This window comes from Arvicanthis niloticus, chromosome 7 (assembly GCF_011762505.2).
Source record: "Arvicanthis niloticus isolate mArvNil1 chromosome 7, mArvNil1.pat.X, whole genome shotgun sequence".
NCBI lineage: Eukaryota > Metazoa > Chordata > Mammalia > Rodentia > Muridae > Arvicanthis > Arvicanthis niloticus.
This window is the reverse complement of record NC_047664.1, coordinates 49,361,662-49,382,900: the sequence shown is the minus strand read 5'-3', so window position 1 is coordinate 49,382,900 and position 21,239 is coordinate 49,361,662. Positions and strand designations below refer to the sequence as shown.

Genomic DNA, 21,239 nt, shown 5'->3' with positions numbered 1-21,239 from the left:
TTTATTATGTTAAGTTACTTCTAGTCCTGGTCTCTTTGGGACTTTTATAATGAAAAGATGCCTAGTTTTATGAAAAGACTTTTCTGTATTTATTAAGATCATGTAATTTCTTTCTTTGAGTGTCACAGCTATTTATTTGGGTGGAGCTTAGGAATATTTACTTCTGAATAAATCATGATAAAATTGATTCCCAAACTGTCACTGGCTCCCTTAACTCAGTGTGCAGTGGTTCCAGCAGGCTACTCTATCCTGCTCTACAGCCTCCTCTCTGTAAGCCCTTTCCTTGCAGACCAAAGAGCAAGGACCAAACACATATCACCTGGATCCAGTGTTAATAAAAAGCCTCCAGGTAATTTAGCTCTTGTCTCCCTTTTCATCCTATTGCCATGGGCGAGTCCTCCATTCCTCAGGACCTCAGTATGGCTGTGATTCCGCTTTCCTAGCCTCAAAGACTCCTTGGGTACAGGATCATGTTATGCTAGAGGGCATGAAAGCAGGCCTGGCCTTTCAAAGCCAAGCTTATAGTAGCTGAGAAGCTAGGAAGATACTGTAAAGTTTATTTTATTCCTTTCACACTTCCCTAACCCTAGAATTATTTTCATGAAAATACCCTAAAGTTTTCCAGAGTGAGATGGAGAAGGAAGGGAACCCCAGCCCTTCATCCAGGAGCTGAGTCCCTCCAGCACAGGATGATAGCTGGGAGATCAGACCAACAAAGGGAAGTCAGGGTTTCTGAATGTACATGGGAGACTGGTGTGGCCAGAGTGTGCTGCCTGGAAAAGGGAGAAGCTGGTCTGAAATCAAAAAAGGCAAGATGCCTGTCTTCTGCCTCCTGACCTGACCACCACTTCTGTAATTTCACAAATTCTCTGATCTGTCCTTCTGATAGCACCTAGTCTACACAGTTTTTCTGATGCTCTCTACTGAGGGACAACACTAAGATAGGACCCCATTGCTCCAACTAAGGTGGGAGTGATTTGGGTCTTGTTCCTTGGATACTAAACCAAAACTACTTCTTCAGAAATTATTGTTCTTAGCCTCAGATTTACTCAGAAAGATCCCTCTTCCCAGACTGACAATATTTAGATTTTGACTAGACAAGAAGACCCTGTGACCTAGTTACCCAAAGATAATCCCCAAATCCTTGATTAGCCAAGAAACACCCTGATTGGTTGGAAGACACACCATTATTAAGGTTCTACTTGTCCAATAAGTACTCCAGCAACCCTGGATTGGTCAGAAAATGTCCATGGTTGAATAGCTGTGTCCAGAATCATTTCCTATTGTCCCTCCAGGATTTCATGGACAGGATGGATAAATCCAGGGTGGTGGATAAGGTGATGCCATCAAGGTGGGCCCAGGACAAGAAGCCTCTTTCTTGGTAGTGAAGTGGTACTAGTTGTGCTTACAGCTCTGCTAGATATAGTCAAGACACCTATCTTGTCCTGTGCTCATAAAAGTGATGTAACATGTGCTGCAGGAAGGACCATAGTCACACTTCTGCTTCAGTCAAAATGGAAAATGAGCCTATGCTCAGCCACAAATGGGACATTTTCTTGTCCTTGACAGTTTCACCCTGGAAGAGGTCATTAAACTGCTACATGCAGTCAGCAACAGTAACATAGGCCTTTCATATTGGAGAACATGAGGCCTGCCCACTGGGTGAAGCCAGCCTGATCATAGTTAATGATTATGCATTCTGAATTTGATTAATATATAGTATAGTGAGAACTTTTGCATCTATTCATCAGTGAGATTGGTCTGTAATTTTCTTTTTTGTCTCTTTATCTGGTATTATAATTGGTAATTCTGATTTCATAAAATAAGTTTGATAGTATTCTTTCTTTTTCTATCTCATAGAATAGTTTGTGAACCATTTGGTGGTAGTTCTTTAGAGTTACACATAATCTATGTGAACCTAGACTTTTTTTAGAATAAGAATTTGTTTTAAATTATTATTACTGCTTCAGTACCTCTTTGTTTGCTGTAGGTCTGTTCAAATTACTTGTCTTGATAAGTTATGTGAATCTAGAAATGTATTTATTTCTTTTACATTTTCCAGTTTAGTGGAATATATTTTTAAAATAAGTTCTAGTGATTTAAGTCTTTCTCTTAGTGTGCCTAAGTGTCTTAGTTAGGGCTTCTATTGCTCTGAAGAGACCATGACTTCAGCAACTCTTACAAAGGAAAACATTTAAACATTGGGGTTGGTTTACAGGTTCAGAGGTTTAGCCCATGCAGGAAGCTGCATAGACAGACATGAGGCTGGAGAAGGAGCTGAGAGTTCTAAATCTGGATCAGCAGGCAGCAGGAAGAGAGAGTGACACTGTGCCTGGCTTGAGCTTCTGAAACATACTTCCTCCAAAAAGACCACACCTACTAAAAGGTCATACATTCACTAATGCCACTCCCTATGTGTGTGTGTACAAGGGGTGCTTTTTTATTCAAACCACCACACTAAAAGGGTTAGTCAAGCCCTCCAAGGGCCGGAGAGATGGCAGAACAGATCTGCCCTGCTAAATTGACATTAAGTCTTAAAGTAAGAGACTATCAAGAGCAGAGGGCTGGACCATGGTATGTCTTAAGAATGCAGTTTGGCCTGTTTGCCCAGTGTAAGAACCTCAGCATTTCTTCCTTGATTCCCAGATGCCTACTATATCCCTGAGCCTTCTTTTTCTCAGATGTTGGTTATGTATACCAAGCAGTTTTTATGTGTTGTTTTCACCTCTAGATTGAACTTTGAGACTCAAGTTATAGATGCTGGTTCAGTAAGTGGGCTTTTTTGCATAAGTGTAGTCACAGGTGCAGGCCATACCGGTGGGCAGTCCTTCAGGAATATGATTGGGAATGCTGGCTTTGCCCTGTGTAGCCCCTTTTTCCCCCGAGGTTGGGTCTAAGTCTTTGAAACTTCAATGTGTTCACCTGAATACCCAGATTCCTACCTCTATAACTGATGACTAGTGTGTGGTTCTGATTCAGTTTCTTCCTGTTATCAAAAGTCTTCTGCTGGCCTGGTTTCAGTTTATAGTCTTCTGATACTTTGCTGAGCTTGCTCAGAATATAGATTATAGAACTCTGTTTAACATGTTCTTGCGTGGCTGCTTCAGGTGAGTGCTGAGTGCCAAGACGAGAGGTTTTCTTGCCATCTCTATTCTTTGCCAGTGCCAATGAGCAGCCCGAGTCTGGCTCTGTCTTCTTTTCTGCTTCATAATAGTCTCATTAGTGTCAGTATAGTACAGATTTTCTAAGTTTCTCTGTCTGAAGCCCTGGATCTGGCCATCTGCTCTTGGCATTCCTTTCACTGCCAGCCAGGAGCTCCCAAAACTAAGACAATGCTCCTGGCAGGATGGACGTTTGGCTTTTTATCCTACTTTATAAAATTCCCTATTTTACTATACTGTTGAAATTAGAGACATTTTAGTGTCTCTTACCTTTCCATTAAATTTCCTCACCGTTTCCTGCAGAGTCTATTAAACTTGCTTGCATATCAACTCAAGGAATCATAGATTTTAAGTGGATAATTCAGTGAGTTTGTCAGATATTTGTCAGTTTTTATTTACTTTTCATTTTAATATATTAAAATTATATATATAATTATATATAAATAATTATATATAAACAAATATATATACATATATATGCATATGTATATATATTTGGTTTTGCTTGGAAAGGAGCATATTGGGATTGGTGAGTTTATGCACTGAATTTGGTCTCTCTCTGTCAGGGCATCTCTTCTGGGATAGATTAAGGGCTTTACTGAGACAATGTTTAGATAAAGATTCTAAAGAAAAACGATGGCTTAAAGTCAGGAAACAGGTTACTGTTTTTTGTTTCTTTCTTGTTTCTATTGAGTTTGAGGATGTCACTTGTGTCTGTAATGATACATTTAAAAACTATAAATTCAGCCCTTCCTAGCATAGGTTCTGAAAACTGTGGAGCCTTTTATTGTAATTCATCAAGGGAGGAAGGTCCTTCTTGGTAGTATTGGCAGTAATGATCTTGTTAATGGATAATAATAGGAAAAATTGTTTTCATTTAATGAAATATATTTATTTTTCTTTTATTTAAAATAGTTTTTTTTCATATAATGTATCCCTGTTATACTTGTCCTCCCTCCATTCCTCACAGTTCTCTCCACTTACTCTTCTATCCAGATGTGCTCCTCTTCTGTCTTTCATTAGAAAACTAAAAGGTTTCTAAGGAGTAATAATAAAATATAAGATAAAACAAAAAGAGCCCAAGAGAAGGCACAAGAATCAGAGAGCCACTCATTCCTATATTCAGGAATCGAATAAAAACAATGGAATAGAAGCCCTAATATATGCACAGATGAACTGTGCAGACCCATGCAGGACCCTGTATACTGCCACAGACTCTGAGTTCATATGAGCTTAGATCATGTTGATTCTGAGGGCCTTGTTTTGGTATTCTCCTTCCCCTCTGGCTCTTAATGCTCTTCCGCCTTCTTTTCTACATAGTACCCTGAACCTTGATGTGAATATTTGATGGGGACATCCCATTTAGGGCTTCGTGTTCCAAGGTTTCTAACTCTGCATAATGTGGGACTCTGTATTTGTTTCTATCTGCTGTAAGAAGAATCTTGTCTGGTGACTGCTGAGCAAGGCACTGAACTGTGAATATAGCAGAACGTTAATAGGAGTTACTTTATAGCTACTTTTTTTTTTTTTTTTAATAAAAATGGTATTTAGTTTTCCTCATAGGTCCCTGGGCTATCTAGTTCTAAGTTCTTGGTTACCTAATCAGTTAGGTATAAGTCTCATTTCGTGGAGTGAGCCTTAAGTCAAATCAAACAGGCTTTGGCTGGTTAGTCCCATAGCTCTGTGTCATGATTGCACTAGGGTATCTTGCAGACAGGGCACCATTGTAGATGGAAGGGCTTGTGGCTAGGTCGGTATTTACATTGCACTTTTGGTAGTACATAGAGGATTTTCCTGTACCAAAGATGTTAGCATGAATGAGTGAAGACTTTATGTAGGTACTAGCTAGACTTCTCCTTGTTCAATGAGTCTATAGGTTTTATCTTCAGCAATGGAGCTTTTCTATTAGTTTGTAAAAAGCAACCTGTAGTCTTGGCAACAGCCAGGGTTGTTTATAGATTCCTGTGGGACCGCTTTGGCCAACAGCTCAGTCAGATGTAACCCAATCCCAGGTCTTGTTTCATGGTGACAAAAGAGATGACCAGTTGGAGCTCTCTCCATCATTTGGTGATTTCATTTAGATGACCTTTATATATATTGAAGCTTCTACTACTATGCTTCCATACTACCTCTCAGATGGCCCTTATTTTTAACTCTCTCTCTCTCTGTATTTCTTCCTTTGCTCCCCTCCCAACTTGGTCTTCCTGTACCACTATCCATCCATCCATCCCTAACTATTCTGTTTCCTTTCCTAATGTATCTGCCCTCATCTTCCAGTAATTTACCCTATACCTAGCTTTTGTGGTTCTACTATAGCATGATTGTTATTGACTTAATAGCTAATATCCATGTATGAGTGAATACATGCCATATTTGTCTTTCTGAGTCTGGAGTACCTCACTCAGGATGATTTTTTTCCTAATTCTACCCATTTACCTACAAATTTCATGACCTACCCCCTGCAGTATCCATTCTATTTCCAGTCTCTGGTTGTTATAAATTCAACAAGTATCTCTGATAGAATGAAGCATCCTATGCTTATATGCCCAAGAGTGGTATAGCTGGATCTTGGGGTAAGTCTATTTTCGTGTTCCTGAGGAACTGGCACAGTGATCTCCATAGTGGCTTTATGAGTTTGCACTCATGTCAGCAGTGGAGGTGTGTTCTCATTGTTCCATAGCCTCACCCAAATGAGCTGTTACTTGTGTTGTTCTCAGTGGACAGGAGTAAGATAGAATCTTACACTGTTTTTGACCTTCATTTTCCTGGTGGCTAAGAATGTTAAATTTTCCTTTAAGTGTTTCTTAGTCATTTGAATTTCCTATTTTGAGAATTATTTTCAGACCTGTACCACATTTTTAAATTGGCTTATTTGTTACCTTGACTTCTAGCTTTTTGAGTTCTTTATATATTTTGGATATTAGGCTTATATCTGATGTTTATTTAATAAAAATCATTTCTAATTCTGTAGGCTGTCTCATTGTCTGAATAACAATGTCCTTTACCTTTCAGAAGCTTCTAGGTTTCATAAGATCCCATTTATTTTTGTTGATCTTAATGTCTATGCTATCCGTGTTCTGTTCAGAAACTCTTACTTTGCCAATGCATTCAAGGCTATTCACCACTTTCTCTTCTATCAGGTTCAGTGTATCTGGTTTTATGTTGAGGTCTTTGATTGATCTATTTGGACTTGAGTTTCGTGCAGGGTGATTTTAAGTATGGATTGGTTTGGATTTTCTTCTACATATAGCCATAGCGATCCACTTTGACTAGCACTATTTGTTGAAGATGCTGATTTTATTCTAATGTATATTTCTGAATTCTTTATAAAAAAATCAGGTGTCCATCCATTTGTATGTGTTTTTATGTCTGGGTCTTCGATTTGATTCCATTGATCAATGTGTCTGTTTTTCTGCCAACACTATGCTGTTTTTATGTCTACAGATCTGTAATACAACTTGAAATCACCAATAGTGATACCTCCTGCATATTTTTGTTCATTTGATTGTTTTTAAATTCATGATTGTTTTAACTATCCTGGGGTGTTTTGTTTGTTTTGTTTTTAGTTTTGGGGTGTGTGTGTGTGTGTGTGTGTTTCCATAGAAAACTGAACTTGTCCTTCAAGAATTATGAAGAATTTTGTTGGAATTTTCATGGGGATTGCAGTGAATCTGAATCTGTAGATTGCTTTTGGTAGGGTGGCCACTTTTACTATATTAATCCTACTGATCTATTGAGCATAGGAGACCTTTCCATCTTCTGATATCTTCTTTCATTTCTTTCTTCAATGACTTGAAGTTCTTACCATGCAGGTGTTTCACTTACTTGATTACTCCAAGATAATTTTTTTGTGTGTGTCGCTACTGTGAAAAGTGTTGTTTCCCTGATTTCTTTCTCAGTTTGTTTGTCATTTGTGTATAAGAGGGCTGCTGATTTTTTGTGAGTTAATTTTGTATGCAACTACTTTGCTAGAAGTGTTTATCAGCTGTAGGGGTTTCCTGGTGGAATTTTTGGGGTCACTTATGTATACTATCATTTCATCTGTGAATAGGTACTTTTATCACTATTCCTTCCTTTCCAGTTTGTATCCTCCATGGTATCCTTCAGTTGTCTTATTGCTCTAGTTAAGACTCTAAGTACCATATTGAATAGATATATAGAGAGTGGACAACTTTGCCTCTTTCCTGATTTTAATAAAATTGCTTTTGAGTTTCTCTCCATTTAAGTTGATATTACCTGTATACTTGGTGTTAATTGCCATTATTGGGTTGAGGTATTCCCCTTGTATCCCTGTTTTCTCCAGAACTTTTATCACAAGGGTATTGAATTTTATCAAATTCATTTTTGAATTTCATCTAATGAGATGATCATGTATTTTTGTCTTTTGGTTTATTTATGTGGATAGATTACATTTATTGATTTACGTATGTTGAACCATCCCTGAATCTCTAGGATGAAGCCCCCTTGATCATGTGGGTTGATCCTTTTGATGTATTTTTGGATTCAGCTTGCAAGTATTTTATTGAGCATTTTTGTATCTATGTTCATAAAAGAAATTAGTCTGTATGTCTCTCTCTCTCTCTCTCTCTCTCTCTCTCTCTCTCTCTCTCTCTCTCTCTCTTTCACACACACACACACACACACACACACACTGGGTCTTGGTGTTATTTGGCTATCAGGGCAACTGCCCTTCTAAAAAGAATTGGGCAGTGTTCCTTCTGTTCTTATTTTGTAGAATATTTTGAGGAGTATTGGCATTAACTCTTCTATGAAAGTCTTGTAGAAGTCTGCATTTAGTCTGGCAGTGGTGGCACACACCTTTGATCCCAGCACTTGGGAGGCAGAGGCAGGTGGATTTCTAAGTTCAAGGCCAGCCTGGTCTACAGAGTGAGTTCCAGGACAGCCAGGCTTACACAGAGAAACCCTGTCTCAACAAAGAAACAAACAAACAAAAACAAACAAACGAACAAACAAGAAGTCTGCACTTAAACCAGCTGGCCTTGGACTTGTTTTGATTGGGAGAATTTTAATTTCTGCTTTTATTACTCTTGGGGTTATAGCTCTGTTTAATTTTGCTTATCATCTTAATTTAACTTTGCTAAGTCATTTTTGTTGTTATTGTTGTTTTGTTTTGTTTTTTTCTTCCCATGAGACTCGGGCAAAGTGCGGGATCCGAACCAGAAGAGAGAGAGCAAAGGGCACGGGGTCGTCTTCTGCAGGCCGGCGCTAAGCCACCACTTGTTCGCTACTAAGTCATTTGTGTGGAGAAAATTATTCCTTTTAAATTTTGGTGGCTGTCATAGTTAGGGTTTGCATTGCTGTGAAGAGACACCATGACCATGGCAACTCTTATAAGAACATTTAATTGGCGAGCTGGCTTACAGGTTCAGTGGTTTAGTCTATCATCATCAAGGCAGGAGCATGGCAGTGTCCAGGCAGGCCTGGTGCAGGAGCTGAGAGTTCTACATCTTCATATAAAGGAAGCCAGGAGAAGACTGACTTCCAGGCAGCTAGGATGAGGGTCTTATAGCCCACATTCACAGTGACACACCTACTCCAACAAGGCCACACCTATTTCAACAAGGTCACCTCTTAATAGTGCCACTTCCTGGGCCAAGCATATTCAAACACCACAGTGGATTACAGGTTTTTAAAGTGTGTCCTTATGATTCTCTGAACTATGTTCTTGAACCCCCTAGCTCCTATAGTCACTCCTCCCCCTCTTCCATGGGATTCCCCAGCTTCTGTCTAATGTTCAGCTGCAGGTCTCTGTATCTTCTCCCATCAGTTGCTTTGTAAAACCATGGCCATACCACCCTGAATGCACCCAGTCTCATCTCTGTTTAGTTTTTATCTGGATGACTTGTATATTGGCAAGAGTGTGATATTGAAACTTCCTACTATCAATGACTGAGGAATTTAAGTGGAAGTAGTATTTCTTTTATGAACCTGAGTGCCCTTGTGTTTGGTGCCTAGATACTAGAAATTGGCAATGTCCTCTCATGAATTTTTCCTTTGATGAGTATATAGTGTGCTTTCCTGTCTCTTCTAATTAGTTTTTGTTTGAAGTCCATTTTGTCAGATATTAACTACACCTGCTTGCTTCATAGGTCTATTTGCTTGGAATGTTTTTTTCTATCCTTTTACTTTGAGGTGGTATCTATCATTGATGTTAAGGTTGTTTCTTGGATCTAACAAAAAGATGGATTCTATTTCTATTTTGTTAGCCTGTACCTTTTTATTGGGTAGTTGAGACCATTTGTATTTAGAGATGTCAAAATTTACATTGATTCCTGTTATTTTGTTGGTGGGGGTTGAGGGGTTCCTGTGTGTGCACGAATTTCCCCTCTTGATTTGTTCTGGGATTATTTGTTCCTTGTGGTTTTTTGGTTAACTTCTTTAGGTTGGAGTTTTCCTTCTAGTGCCTTCTGTAGGATGGATTTGTAGATGGATATTGCTTAAATTTGGTTTTAACATGGAATGTCTTACTTTCTTCATCTATTGTGAGTGAAAGTTTCACTGGTTATAGTAGTCTGTGCTGGCATCTGTAATCTATAGCACATCTGTCCAGACCCTTCTGGCTTTTAGAGAAGTTAGGTGTAATTCTATTAGGTCTGCCTTAATATGTTAATTGATCTTTTCCCTTGCATCTTTTAATATTCCTTTTTTGTTCTGTACATTTAGTGTTATGAATCTTATGTGCTGGGGAACTTTCTTTTCCAGTCCAGTCTATTTGGTGTTTTGTACCTGTGCAGGTACCTTCTTGTACCTTGATAAATAGCTCATTGTCTAGGTTAGGGAAAATTTTTTAGGTGATTTTGTTGAAAACATTTTATGTCCCTTCAACCTGGGTTTCTTCTCCTTTCTGTATTCCTATTATAAGATTTTGTAGTGTCCCAGATTTTCTTAATGTTTTATACTGAGAGATTTTTAGATTAAACTGAGATAACTATTTCTTCTGTTGTGTTTGCAATGCCTGAGATTCTCTCTTCTGTCTCATATTCTGTTGATGAGGCTTCCCTCTGAGATTGCTGTTTAAATTCCTAAATTTCTCTGTTTGGTTCGTTTTGTTTTTGTTTGTTTGTTTGTTTGTTTATAAATTTGATTTCCAATTTCAATCCCTAAGCTGTTTTATTCATTTTCTTCCATTGTGGTTTCACAAATTTCTGTAAGGGATTTAATTCATTTCCTCTTTAAGAACCTCTTTCATATTCATTAATGTTATTTTAAGGTTCTTTTCTTGAGCTACACCTATATTGTAATACTTAGTGGCCTGTTTTGGTAGGGTTGCAAGGCTCTAGTAGAGATATTGCATGGCTGTTATCAATTATATTTTTATGTTAGAGTCTAGGCATCTGGGTTTGATAAAATTGTAATTCTACATGGTGCCATCTGTTTGTTTTTTTCTGTTTTGTTTGTTTGTTTGTTTTTGAGTGCTGTTTTGTTTGTTGATTTCTGTTGCCCTCTCTGATTTTTAGGAGATTGTGGTAGTTGCGTGTGGCCCATGAAAAAATTCTTCTGATATATGTGACTACTGCATAATATTGAAGGGCTGATCACTCTGTCTTGGCAGATATAATCAGTTTACTATTCTGCAAGTGTGTCCTTTTTCTGGACAGTATTTTGTCTGTAGATGAAAAGAGGCAATTTGCCTAGTAGCTGTCTCACTGCTACTGGAGTAACTCCAAAGATGCTCAATTTCTTCTTAGAATCTAAGAAGGGGAAACTGTCAGGAGCAGAGAGGTCTCTAGTCAAATGATCTTTAATAAAGAAATGTCTGTACCATCAATTCTGTGGACTTCTCATGTTTTTGAAAACCAACTATCTATGTAAAGCTATCTGGACTGTTAGCCGTTAATTACTCTTAGCTATTTCTAATTAAAATTTAGAAAACACCCTAACAATAAACTCAGAGCCATGAATTTGTTATAGGCCCTTAACTCACATTGCTTAATCATCTAAAAGCAGTTTAAAAAAAAAAAACAGTTGAAGAAGTACTGAGTCTAAGCCTTGTACCCACAAATTTTGAATTAATAGAAGAAATTATAGCAATGAAACCCTTGAATTTGCATCAAAATAAATTTTGTACCATCTAAGAAATTATAACTTCAGCTTAGTATACATTTCTACCAATAGATATGTCTATATAATCAATTTTATCTCTTCCTGTTTCAATAAAAACCACTACTAAAATCTTTAGAAAAAAAAACTAATAATGGCCACCCCCAAGCTCAAGGAATTGGGACACCAACTCTTCATTAATTTCCTCAAGCTGAATTTGGGCGTTGAGATATTTGAAGGGGGTGGAGAGTAAATAGGGTAGTTAGTTGGCCTAAGAAGGCCATACCAGCGATTGATAAGCCTCTGATGTCTGTGTCTTAACTAGATCCAGCTGGAAGTCCAGGACATCAGGAGTTCAAGCAGGTCAGTTTAGCATGTTCTGACAAGGAGATTCATTTACCAAGGCTGTATATTCTGTAGTATACAAATATCCAGACAAATTTTAGTCTCATCAAGATAATTTTTTGTTTGATTCTCTGGAATCTAGTCTTCTGGAGGCCTACCTCTGTCATGTCTGATGTATATAATTCTGGCGGGTATAACTACCTTAATGACCTCATCTCAAAACACACAGACAAAACCTTTTTCCAAATTACCATATCCTTGAGCCAGTAACCAGAAAAACCTTTATCTTGACCTTTTTTCCAGAGGAAAAATATAACTACACAACACAGAATCACACCCATTTTGAAAGTTAAAGCAATCTAAAATAATTGAAGTAACTATAGTACTGTATATGCCTATTTTCAGGTCTTTCCTATTTTGCCAAGCAGGAAATAAAACCAGAATTCCTGTGGGGCCCATGTTAGACAGAACTCAAGTATCCTGTGAGGCAATGTAACTTTATACCACCTTAATACACCTGATTTACACTATCTTTCTGTTTGGCTCTCTGTCTAGAGCAGCCATCTATTTATTTATTTATCTGTTGGTGTCTCTCTAGGAGCCACAGACAAATTGTATTACCTGATCAAAGCAGGCAATGGATATCACTGTACTCTGTACCTGTAGTCAGTGACAATTTTCCCTATCTTAGTTCCTAACCTGGGGCTAGATTCCCCACATGATTTGGACAAATCTGTTTATAAATTCTTTCCTAAAAGCAAATTATCCCTATATTGTAAATTCACAGTTAAATCAATAACTGCTCCAAAACCGAGGCTTATTCATTTGGCTCTCTTGACTCAGAGCAGCCTGTAATTTCTGTCAGCAGGGAACCTGCCTGCAAGCAGTTTCTTTGTTTAAAGTTCCCACGGTGGAGTCACATGACTCATATCAGCACTACTCACTCACTTTTTAAAAAAAAAAATTTAAAAATACAACTTTAACTCTCAAGTGAATAGTCCCCTCCCTTTCCTCTTCCAGCTCCACCTCTTCTTCTGCCTAATCACCAAGCTCCACTGGGAATACAGTATAGCAGAATAAGTATCCTGCTACAATGTATAAGGCTGTTTGTTACAGGTTTTTAAGGATAGTTCCCATTTTTGCTACAATAACAGGCTGTTAAGTAATTTTGTATTAGTAATTGAAATATATTCAGTTATTAGGAGTTATGTTGAATAAATTAACAACATAAATGGATTATTGGGTTGAAGAAAATAAAATTGCTGTTTATGTGTTATGTATATTTTTTATTTCCTGTTTTATCAACAAAAGCAATTTAAGGAAGAAAGCTTGTTTGGCTCATAATTGTAGATTATTGTCCATTATTATGGGAAATGAAACAATTTGTCATAATACATATTCAGCCATGATACAAGAACAGTGGATTTGTGTTTGCATGTTTAAACTAAGCTCCCTGTCTCCACTCTTATGCAGTTTCCAATCCCCTGGGTAGATGATGTCAGCCACAGTAGGTAGGCCTTCCTGCTTCATTAATAATCAAGATAATCTCACGCAGACATGACCGTAGGTCAGTTTAACCTAGATTGTCCCTCATTAAGATTTCCTTTCCTGATAATCCTAGATTGTGGTAAGGTGATATTTAAAATTAAACATTCCAAAATATAGCTATACTGTTGTATTTTTGCTAGAGAAGATAAAAGGGTTTTATATATTTTCAATAGAATAATTTTATTTTTTCACAGTGTCATACATTTAAGCAGTGTATCTTGATCAAAATGCATTCTCAGCTCACCTCTCCCAACTTCCTCAGATACCACCAAAGTATCTCCTTCTCCCACTCTTCATAACTTCTAACTTTTTAAAACATATAGAACCCACTGAGTCCTGTTGGAATGTCAACTGATCTTGCTGATTTGATACTGTGTAGGTAACCAGCTGCTGTTTATGAGTACAGTAGCCGTGCATGTACAAAAGGCAGTATTTGTCACCACTTTTTTCCATTCTCTGTCCCATAATTCTTTCCACCCCATCTTCCTTGATGTTCCTATAGCCTCAGGGGAGGGGGAGTTGATATATATGTCTCATTTAGGGCTCATTTAGCCTCCAGGAATCACTTATTCTCGGCATGTTGATTAACTTCTGACCGATGCATTAAAGGGTAGAGAGTAAAGCTTCCTTGGCCAAATTAAGGGTAGCATGAATCTGTTTATATAAAAGCAAGTATTTTAGAAGGCAGTTTGACAAGATGTCCCTGTAACAAGACAATAGTAATAGGTACCTCTCTAGGACGTAGGACCTTTCAAGTTTACAATACCAGGCACAAATTCCCTTTCAGAGAGGACTTCAAAATCCAATTAAAAGGTAGCTGGTTACCCAAACAACATTTGTGCCAGTTTTTCATCAGTAGATATGTCTTGTCTAGTAGGTCGGTATTGTAGCCAGCAAAGTTTGTCCGTAATAACCACTGATGGCTTTTCTCTCCCAATGGCTTGTACATCACTTTCCAGTAATGTGAAACTAGCCAGCAGGGAGGGAATTTTTGGGTCAGTTCCAACTTGATTTCTATATGTCTTAAAATCAAGGTGTGTTGAATTTTCAACAATAGGGTATTAAAAGTATGTCTGTTTTTTCTTTGAAAATGCACTAGGAAGAAGAGATACCAAAATGGTAACTATTTTTTGAAATGTGGATTGTGAGTGATTTTATATATTTTCTCTACTGAAAATATATAATTTAAAATACAAAAATATTTTTAAGGGATCATTTTGTAGTTTTCTTGCAAAGACTCTTAGAGGCAAGTTTATGGCTAAGTAGATTAAAAACATTTTGAATTTTTTATTGCCATTGATCATATTGTCTAGTTTTTATTAGATGAACCTTATATTTAATTTTATAGAATTTAGAACCATAAAGGAAACTTTATTTTATTGGTAGTTTCAAACTTACTAATTTTATGTCACATCTTCATATTTTTTTTAGCAATCCTTGAATGGGGATGGGTCTTAACACAGGAATACAGAGGAACATTCCAGTGTTTCCTGTCTAGCTTTCAAAGTACCTATTGCTGATATTAGATGTATTATTGTCCTTGAGGTCTTTAAACTTTGGAATCAAAACTGTAGTGTATTCTTCAACCTTCATTTCATACTGGCTTCCCTTTCACAGTCATATTTGAAATTAGTGTTAAACTTCACTGTTTTCTGCTAACCCAAGTGGAAAGGTGAGACTTGTAGCCTCATCTGTTTTGCATACATATTTGCATAAATACTTATATTCCTTTAGAAATGAGTTTGTTACATATACTAGGTTCGTGCATGCTATCACTACCATTACAGTCCACAATGCAGCCATTGTCTATCAGTCTCCTCTACTTAACCTTTCCTTCTTCTTTCTCTCCCACCTTGTGGGAAACATTCTATATTTTAACTGTCTCTCCAGTTTGCCTTTTCCCACAATGTCACATAGTCAGAATGGGTTTGTGTGTAGTTAGCAATATGCATTTGTGGATCTGTCTTTTTGTGACTTAGTAGTACTTGTTTTATGAGACTCTTAATATTTTTGCCTAGTGTGAATCTGCCTAGTGTTTGCTTATCTGTTTACTTACTGAAGCACATTTTGATCACTTTGAAAATTTGGCAATTTTAAATAAGGCTTCTGTTAGTATCTACAAGTTTGGGGATAGTCAAAAGTTTTCAACTTTAATTAGTGCGAATAACTAACAGCATCATTGGTAGATCATTGGGAAGACTATGTTTGTGTATTTTAGAAACTGCTAGACTTTTCAAAAGTGGCTGGTCTGCTTCAAATTCCCACCAGCAGCAAACCACCTTGCTGTCCTCTTACTGTTTCTAGTCCTTACTTTTTTTTTTTTTTTAAAGATTTCTTTATTTTATGTATATGAGTACACTGTAGCTATCTTCAGACACACCAGAAGAGGGCATCAGACTCCCTTACAGATGGTTATGAGCCACCATGTGGTTGCTGGAAATTGAACTCAGGACCTTCAGAAGAGCAGACAGTGCTCTTAACCACTGAGCCATCTCTCTAGTCCCTGTTTCTAGTCCTTATTAACTAGCCTTTGATAGCTGCCTTTTGGTTTTTTCCATTCTAATAGATCTGTACTGGTATCTTGTTTTCTCAGTGTGTAGATACGTAGTGTTTGATATTGACTATCTTGTCACATACATATGTGAATCTTTGTATCTTCTGGGTGGGATATGTTTTGATTGGTATTTTGATAGTGATAGAACCAGAATTAGGAAGTATTTCTTTTGTTTCGGTTTTCTAGAATGGATAGTAGAGAACCATATGGGTTGGTGTTTTCTGTTTGGCAGATGTTTATTTACTTCTTGATCTATTTTTATTATTAATAACTTCCAGCCTCCATGAAGTTATCTATTGTTCTTGGCTAAGCTTGGGTTGCCTTGCTGTTAGAGGAGTTGATCATTTCCCCTAAGATAATCAAATTTCTGGGCATAATGTTATTTGTAACATTCCTTTATTCTTCCAACATCTCTAACTTCAGAAATGACTAGCCTATCTGTTCTGATACTTGATATTTTCCCCTCTTTTTTTTATAATTAGCCTAGCTAAAGATTTATGGATTGTATTATCTTTTCAAAGTACCAGCTGATCTTAATTTTTTAGAAAGGCCTATACTACAAACTGGGAGGATATATAGCAAATGTTGCATTCATTATCTTTTTATAGTATACTTTGTAGATGAAATTTTTTCCCTTTTACTTTAGTTCTTTCTTCAATTTTTTATACAACATACTGTGGTCATATTCTTTCCCCTCCCAGCTTCTCCCAGATTCCCCCTCAGCTTCATAATCTTTCTCTGGAAAGAAAACAAAACAAAACCCCACAAAACCAGAACTGCCCCCCCTCCCAAAAAGGGCAGGGGCAAAAAACAAACACAGTAAGGAGTCTCTTTTTTGTGTAAGCATATAAAATTGTATGTGCTTGTGTGTTTGTGTACATGCATGGACCTGTGTGTGAGCTTGCACATGTTTCTGATTGTGTGTCTGTGAGTGTGTTTTACAGGATTCAGAACCATCCACTGAGCTGCAGCTGTAGCTAGCCCTGTTATTTTGTTGCTGTATTGTCATTGTTCAGTATGTTCCTCAGAAGTCAGTAAACTTAAACCCATTGTTCACAACACAAAATGAAATCTAGGTTTTTATTTTTAACTGAAATTTGTCTTTGGGAACTATATATTTATATTCTGTGAATAAACTATACTAAAAAGAATAAAGCGTTCAAAGTAAATGAAAGTTGTGTCTTTTAAAATTACATACATGTTTTTATATTAACTTTTTCTACAGCCTTAAGATACAAGTATTACTCTCTTCAAGTTCCCAAGAAGAGACTGAAGCCTGGAAAATCATATTTGCTTAGACTACAGCTAGTATATGGAATGTCCCTCCACCTATATCAGCTTTTACAATCAGTTTTTATTGCCTTTTATTTATAAGCATATTTAATTTTTGGTATTTTTGATGGGATTTTACTGTAACCCTGGCTAGCCTAGAATTCACTATGTGAAGTAAGCCAGCCTTGGACTTCTATCAGCTGCCTAACATTCCTGAGTACTAGGATTGTAAGTGTATGCTATCATACCTATTTCAATAAAGGCACACTATTTAAGTCTTTTTGAACCTCATTTTTATTTTACAATTGGTAATTGTAAATTGAAGTTGAAACTCAATTGAATTCATATATTTTAAAATTTTTAATATTTTTATGCATAAAAACCACCTATATGTATTTTGCCTGCATTCATATCTGTGCACCATGTGCACAGAAGGCGAGAAGAATACATCAGATCCCCTGGAACTGGAGTCATAGATAGTTGTGAGCTCCTGTGTGGGTACTGGGTATTGAGTAGGTAGGTCCTCTGGTAGTACAGCCAAATGCTTTTAACCCCTGAATCATCCCTCTGTACCCCTTAACAATCATTTTTGAGTGTAGCATGAAATATAAAAAGGCTAACCACACAGGCACTGGAGGGCAGGCCATCCTGTTCTCATTTCGTGGAAATTCCTAGAGCTCTGAAATTTCTCCACCCAGCTTGCTAAGTTCCCACTGGCAGATTGCTTCCACTCCAGCCCCATGCTTCCAAATTCCCTCTGCCCTTTGGGGTGCACTTCTCACAGACCCACACTTTGCCACTGTACCTTTCTCTCTGTAACCCAGTTGAGTTGCTGCAGGAAGGAAAACACCACACAAACTTAGTTCAGAATCAACAGGTAACTTAATCGCTAGGTGCAACAGCTAGCATCCTAATTTTGTAAGCTATCCTAGATGTAACTCCTCCCATGGCAATCCTAGTGGATCCACCATCTAAACCAGGGCCTCTAGTTAGCTACATATTGTCCTCCAAGCTCTCCCAGTCCAAAAGCAAGACACCCTTTTCTGCTTCACCTCTTCTACTCTCCAACCCAGAAGTCCCGCCTTCTCCTCACCCAGTGATTGGTCCCTGAAATCTTTATTCATTAGGGGAAGATTCAGCCACATTTGGATTTTTTTGGTTTGTTTGTTTAATCCTAAGTCTGTTGGCCATTTTTCAAAAATTTTGATGTTATGTTTTTCTCATGAAGCCTTGATAAAAATAAAAATCAGGATTCCTTGACTTTTCAAAACTGTTCTCTTTGAGGTAAGTCATGTATTGAATACAATAAATAAATAAATCATAAATAAGTAGCTTTGCATAAATAAGTAGCTCTGAAGTCTGACTACTTAGGAGTGATCTAAGGAAACTGCACAACAGTCTGTATATGCAAGTCCCAGGGTTTCACTTGCATTGAGTTTCTGTGGTGGACACTGAAATGTCAGGGTAACTGGGGGGAGCCCTGGGTTTGGTGCAGATCTGTAATAGTAGCAGTGGAAAGAGAGAAGGATCTCTACAAATTCAAAGCTGTCCTGGTATACGTAGTGAGTTCTAGGCCACCCAGACCCTACAAAACAAGATCCTGTTTCAAATGGGGCTGGATTATACCTTTTGTTTCAAGGCCTCTGCAATGAATGATACATACACCTTTAGTCTAGGAACTAAAGTTCTATAAGGAACCAGTTTTCCCCCAAGTTTTTTGATGAGTGTGTGTGTGTGTGTGTGTGTGTGTGTGTGTGTGTGTGTGTATACATACATACATACATACGGGGAAAAGACAACTTTCAGGGGTGTCAGTTCTTTACCTTTTTGAAACAGTCTTTCTTGTTTATACCACTGCACGTCATACTCCAGGCTAGCTAGCCACAAGCTTTCAAGTGATTCTCCTATCTCTACCTCTCATCTCACTATAGGAGTAACAAGATTACAAGTTCATGCTGTCACATTGACTTTTTAAATGTGGTTTCTGGGGATCAGACATGAGTTGTGAAATGTGCCTTTACCCTGTGAGCCATCTCCCAAGCCTAGGAAGGAATTGTTTTTAATTGTTAGATTATTTACAATTTTTGTATGTGAAGTTGTCTGTAGAAAAGTGAGCATATATTCTTAAACAGGCATTTAATCTTCTACAGAATAATGTTTACAAATACATGTTTGATGGTACCGAAACTTAGAAAAATAACAGCATTTGGTAATTCTTTGTTGTATGGTATTAGTTTTTTTTTTTTTTGTTGTTGTTTGTTTGTTTTTTATGGTGTTAGGTTTTGTAACATTTCTGGCTGTCTGTAAATTAGGTAATATAATCCACATTACATGCATAAACTGAGTGAAACAGAACTCTTTCTCCTGAAAAGGCATAGCTATTAAATATGTTTTCAGTCCAGATCTCTAGTCTTCAGATATCTTTACATTACTGTGTACTGGGTCTTATGTTCCCACTTACTGCTCTTTGCTAATGTATGTAAGTATTAATACCACTTTTGTGCTACTGGCAAGGTCTTTTTATACATTTGTATGATCTTCCACCCTGTTTGGATTAATGTAGAAGGGGGCCCTAAGAATGACCCTAGTCAGTATAACTGTTCATTATCATATCAGGAACAGTATACTTCATTTTCTGTGTAACTTAGAAGAGATACATCTTCAGCTCTATTGAACTTTTTAAAATAATCTCTGTAACACACTGATGGTTTTTCAATTAGCCATCATATAACTGTCTCAGATAGTAAAGGCTTTGCATGTAAAGTTCTGCATGCAGATTTAGGGAAAAAATTGAAAGTACATTCTGTTGTTATCAGTGACTTTAAAACTCACTCCATCTACTATGTAAATAGAATGACAGTGTCATCATACCTTCTTAACATGTCTTTAGCAGATAAGTGTTTTTGTGTTCAAAAACTTTTTCAATCTATTAGAACTGTTGGATTGTAAGTAGTAGCGTTCAGGAAAAAAAAGTAATCCATTTTAGATGTTTTATTTAAACATGTCCCATAGGTCATATTTCATAGATATATATAATGTGTTTGGATTATATTATTCCTGCCTATATTATCGTCACTTAACCACCTCCCAAGTCTGCCCAAGTCTTTTTCCTACTTTTCTTATGACCCTCTGCATTTAATTAGAGTTGCTTGCATGAGTTTGAGTTACTTATTTGAGCAAAGATAACCAGTGACTATGTTACTGTGGATCGGACTTCCCCTCAGCCAATAGCCACTAACTCTTTATGCCTTTAACTCTTCATGAAAGAATAGGGCCTAATGAGCCCCATCTGCATTTATGATGGAATGTGGTTAAGTCCTGTCTTGTGCAGTTAACCACTGCCTCTGAGTTCATAGGTCCAGAAGACAACACTTGTCTCCATGCTCTGTTTCTTATTCCAAGATGTTTCCTGAGTTTCAGAGTGTAGAATGTGATGGAGATATCCCATAGGGCTGAGCATTCAACAGTCATTTGTTCTCAGCACTTTTTTTTTTGCCCAATTATGAGTCTCTGTGTTAATGGTCAACACTGGAACAGGAATTTCTCTGACCAGGGCTGAGAGCAGCACTAGTCTATACATGGCTTGCATTGGGTGACATAACCTATTTTACTCCATGGTTTTTGTTTTTTTGGTTTTTTTGGTTTTTTTTTTGTAACCAAGATTTTAGAAATGAAAAAATCTGACCTTATTTTTGATCTACAAATTGGATTGTTCCCTGTTTTTGTAGACATAATTTTATTTTCCCAAGTCTGGGTATTCTCAACACCTTTGGTCCTTTCTTCTGTTTCTCTGTATTATATTTCTTTCATATTGTGCAAAATTTATTCCTTTCTTTTCTTATATCTACCCCTTTGGTCTCACTGTCATAATGAAAATAAAAAGGAAATTAATAAATAGTAATCATTAAATCTTTGAAGTGATTAGGTGATATTGTTGGAAAATTTTTAATCTATAACCAGCTTATTATCCTTGGTATTTTGTCTCCGTATGGCCTATTCTGGTTTTTCTTTTTTTTTTTTTTTCTCGATATCAAGAGGTTAATTTGAAATGTAGACTTTCTCCCATTATTATTACTAGTTAGGTTTTATTTTTGTTTTTTCATTTTTTTCCTTTGCCATTGCTGTGGAAGATGGTGATTTTGCTGGTTTTAATAAAGTTAGTATATTTAATGAATATTTTCCTTCTTTTAAAGACTGTGAACCAGAAGAGCTGACTGACTGGTCTATGGATGAAAAATGTTCATTTTGTAACCTACAGAGAGAAGCAGTCAGTGTAAGTTTTAGTGCCATGAAGTTAT

General features: G+C 37.1%; 1 protein-coding gene across 13 annotated transcripts in view; it reads left to right on the top strand.

Moving 5' to 3' along the window:
* The window catches only part of Lcorl (ligand dependent nuclear receptor corepressor like), a 140,387-nt gene that overhangs the window by 39,847 nt on the left and 79,301 nt on the right, over positions 1-21,239 (top strand). For 8 of the 13 annotated variants that reach the window (XM_034508394.2, XM_034508392.2, XM_034508395.2 and 5 more), the window contains exon 3: positions 21,135-21,214. The exons of the other annotated variants lie outside the window; for them this stretch is intronic. In XM_034508394.2, coding sequence (XP_034364285.1) covers positions 21,135-21,214 — 80 coding nt within the window. The remainder of the gene's footprint in view (positions 1-21,134; positions 21,215-21,239) is intronic. 13 annotated transcript variants of the gene reach the window in all.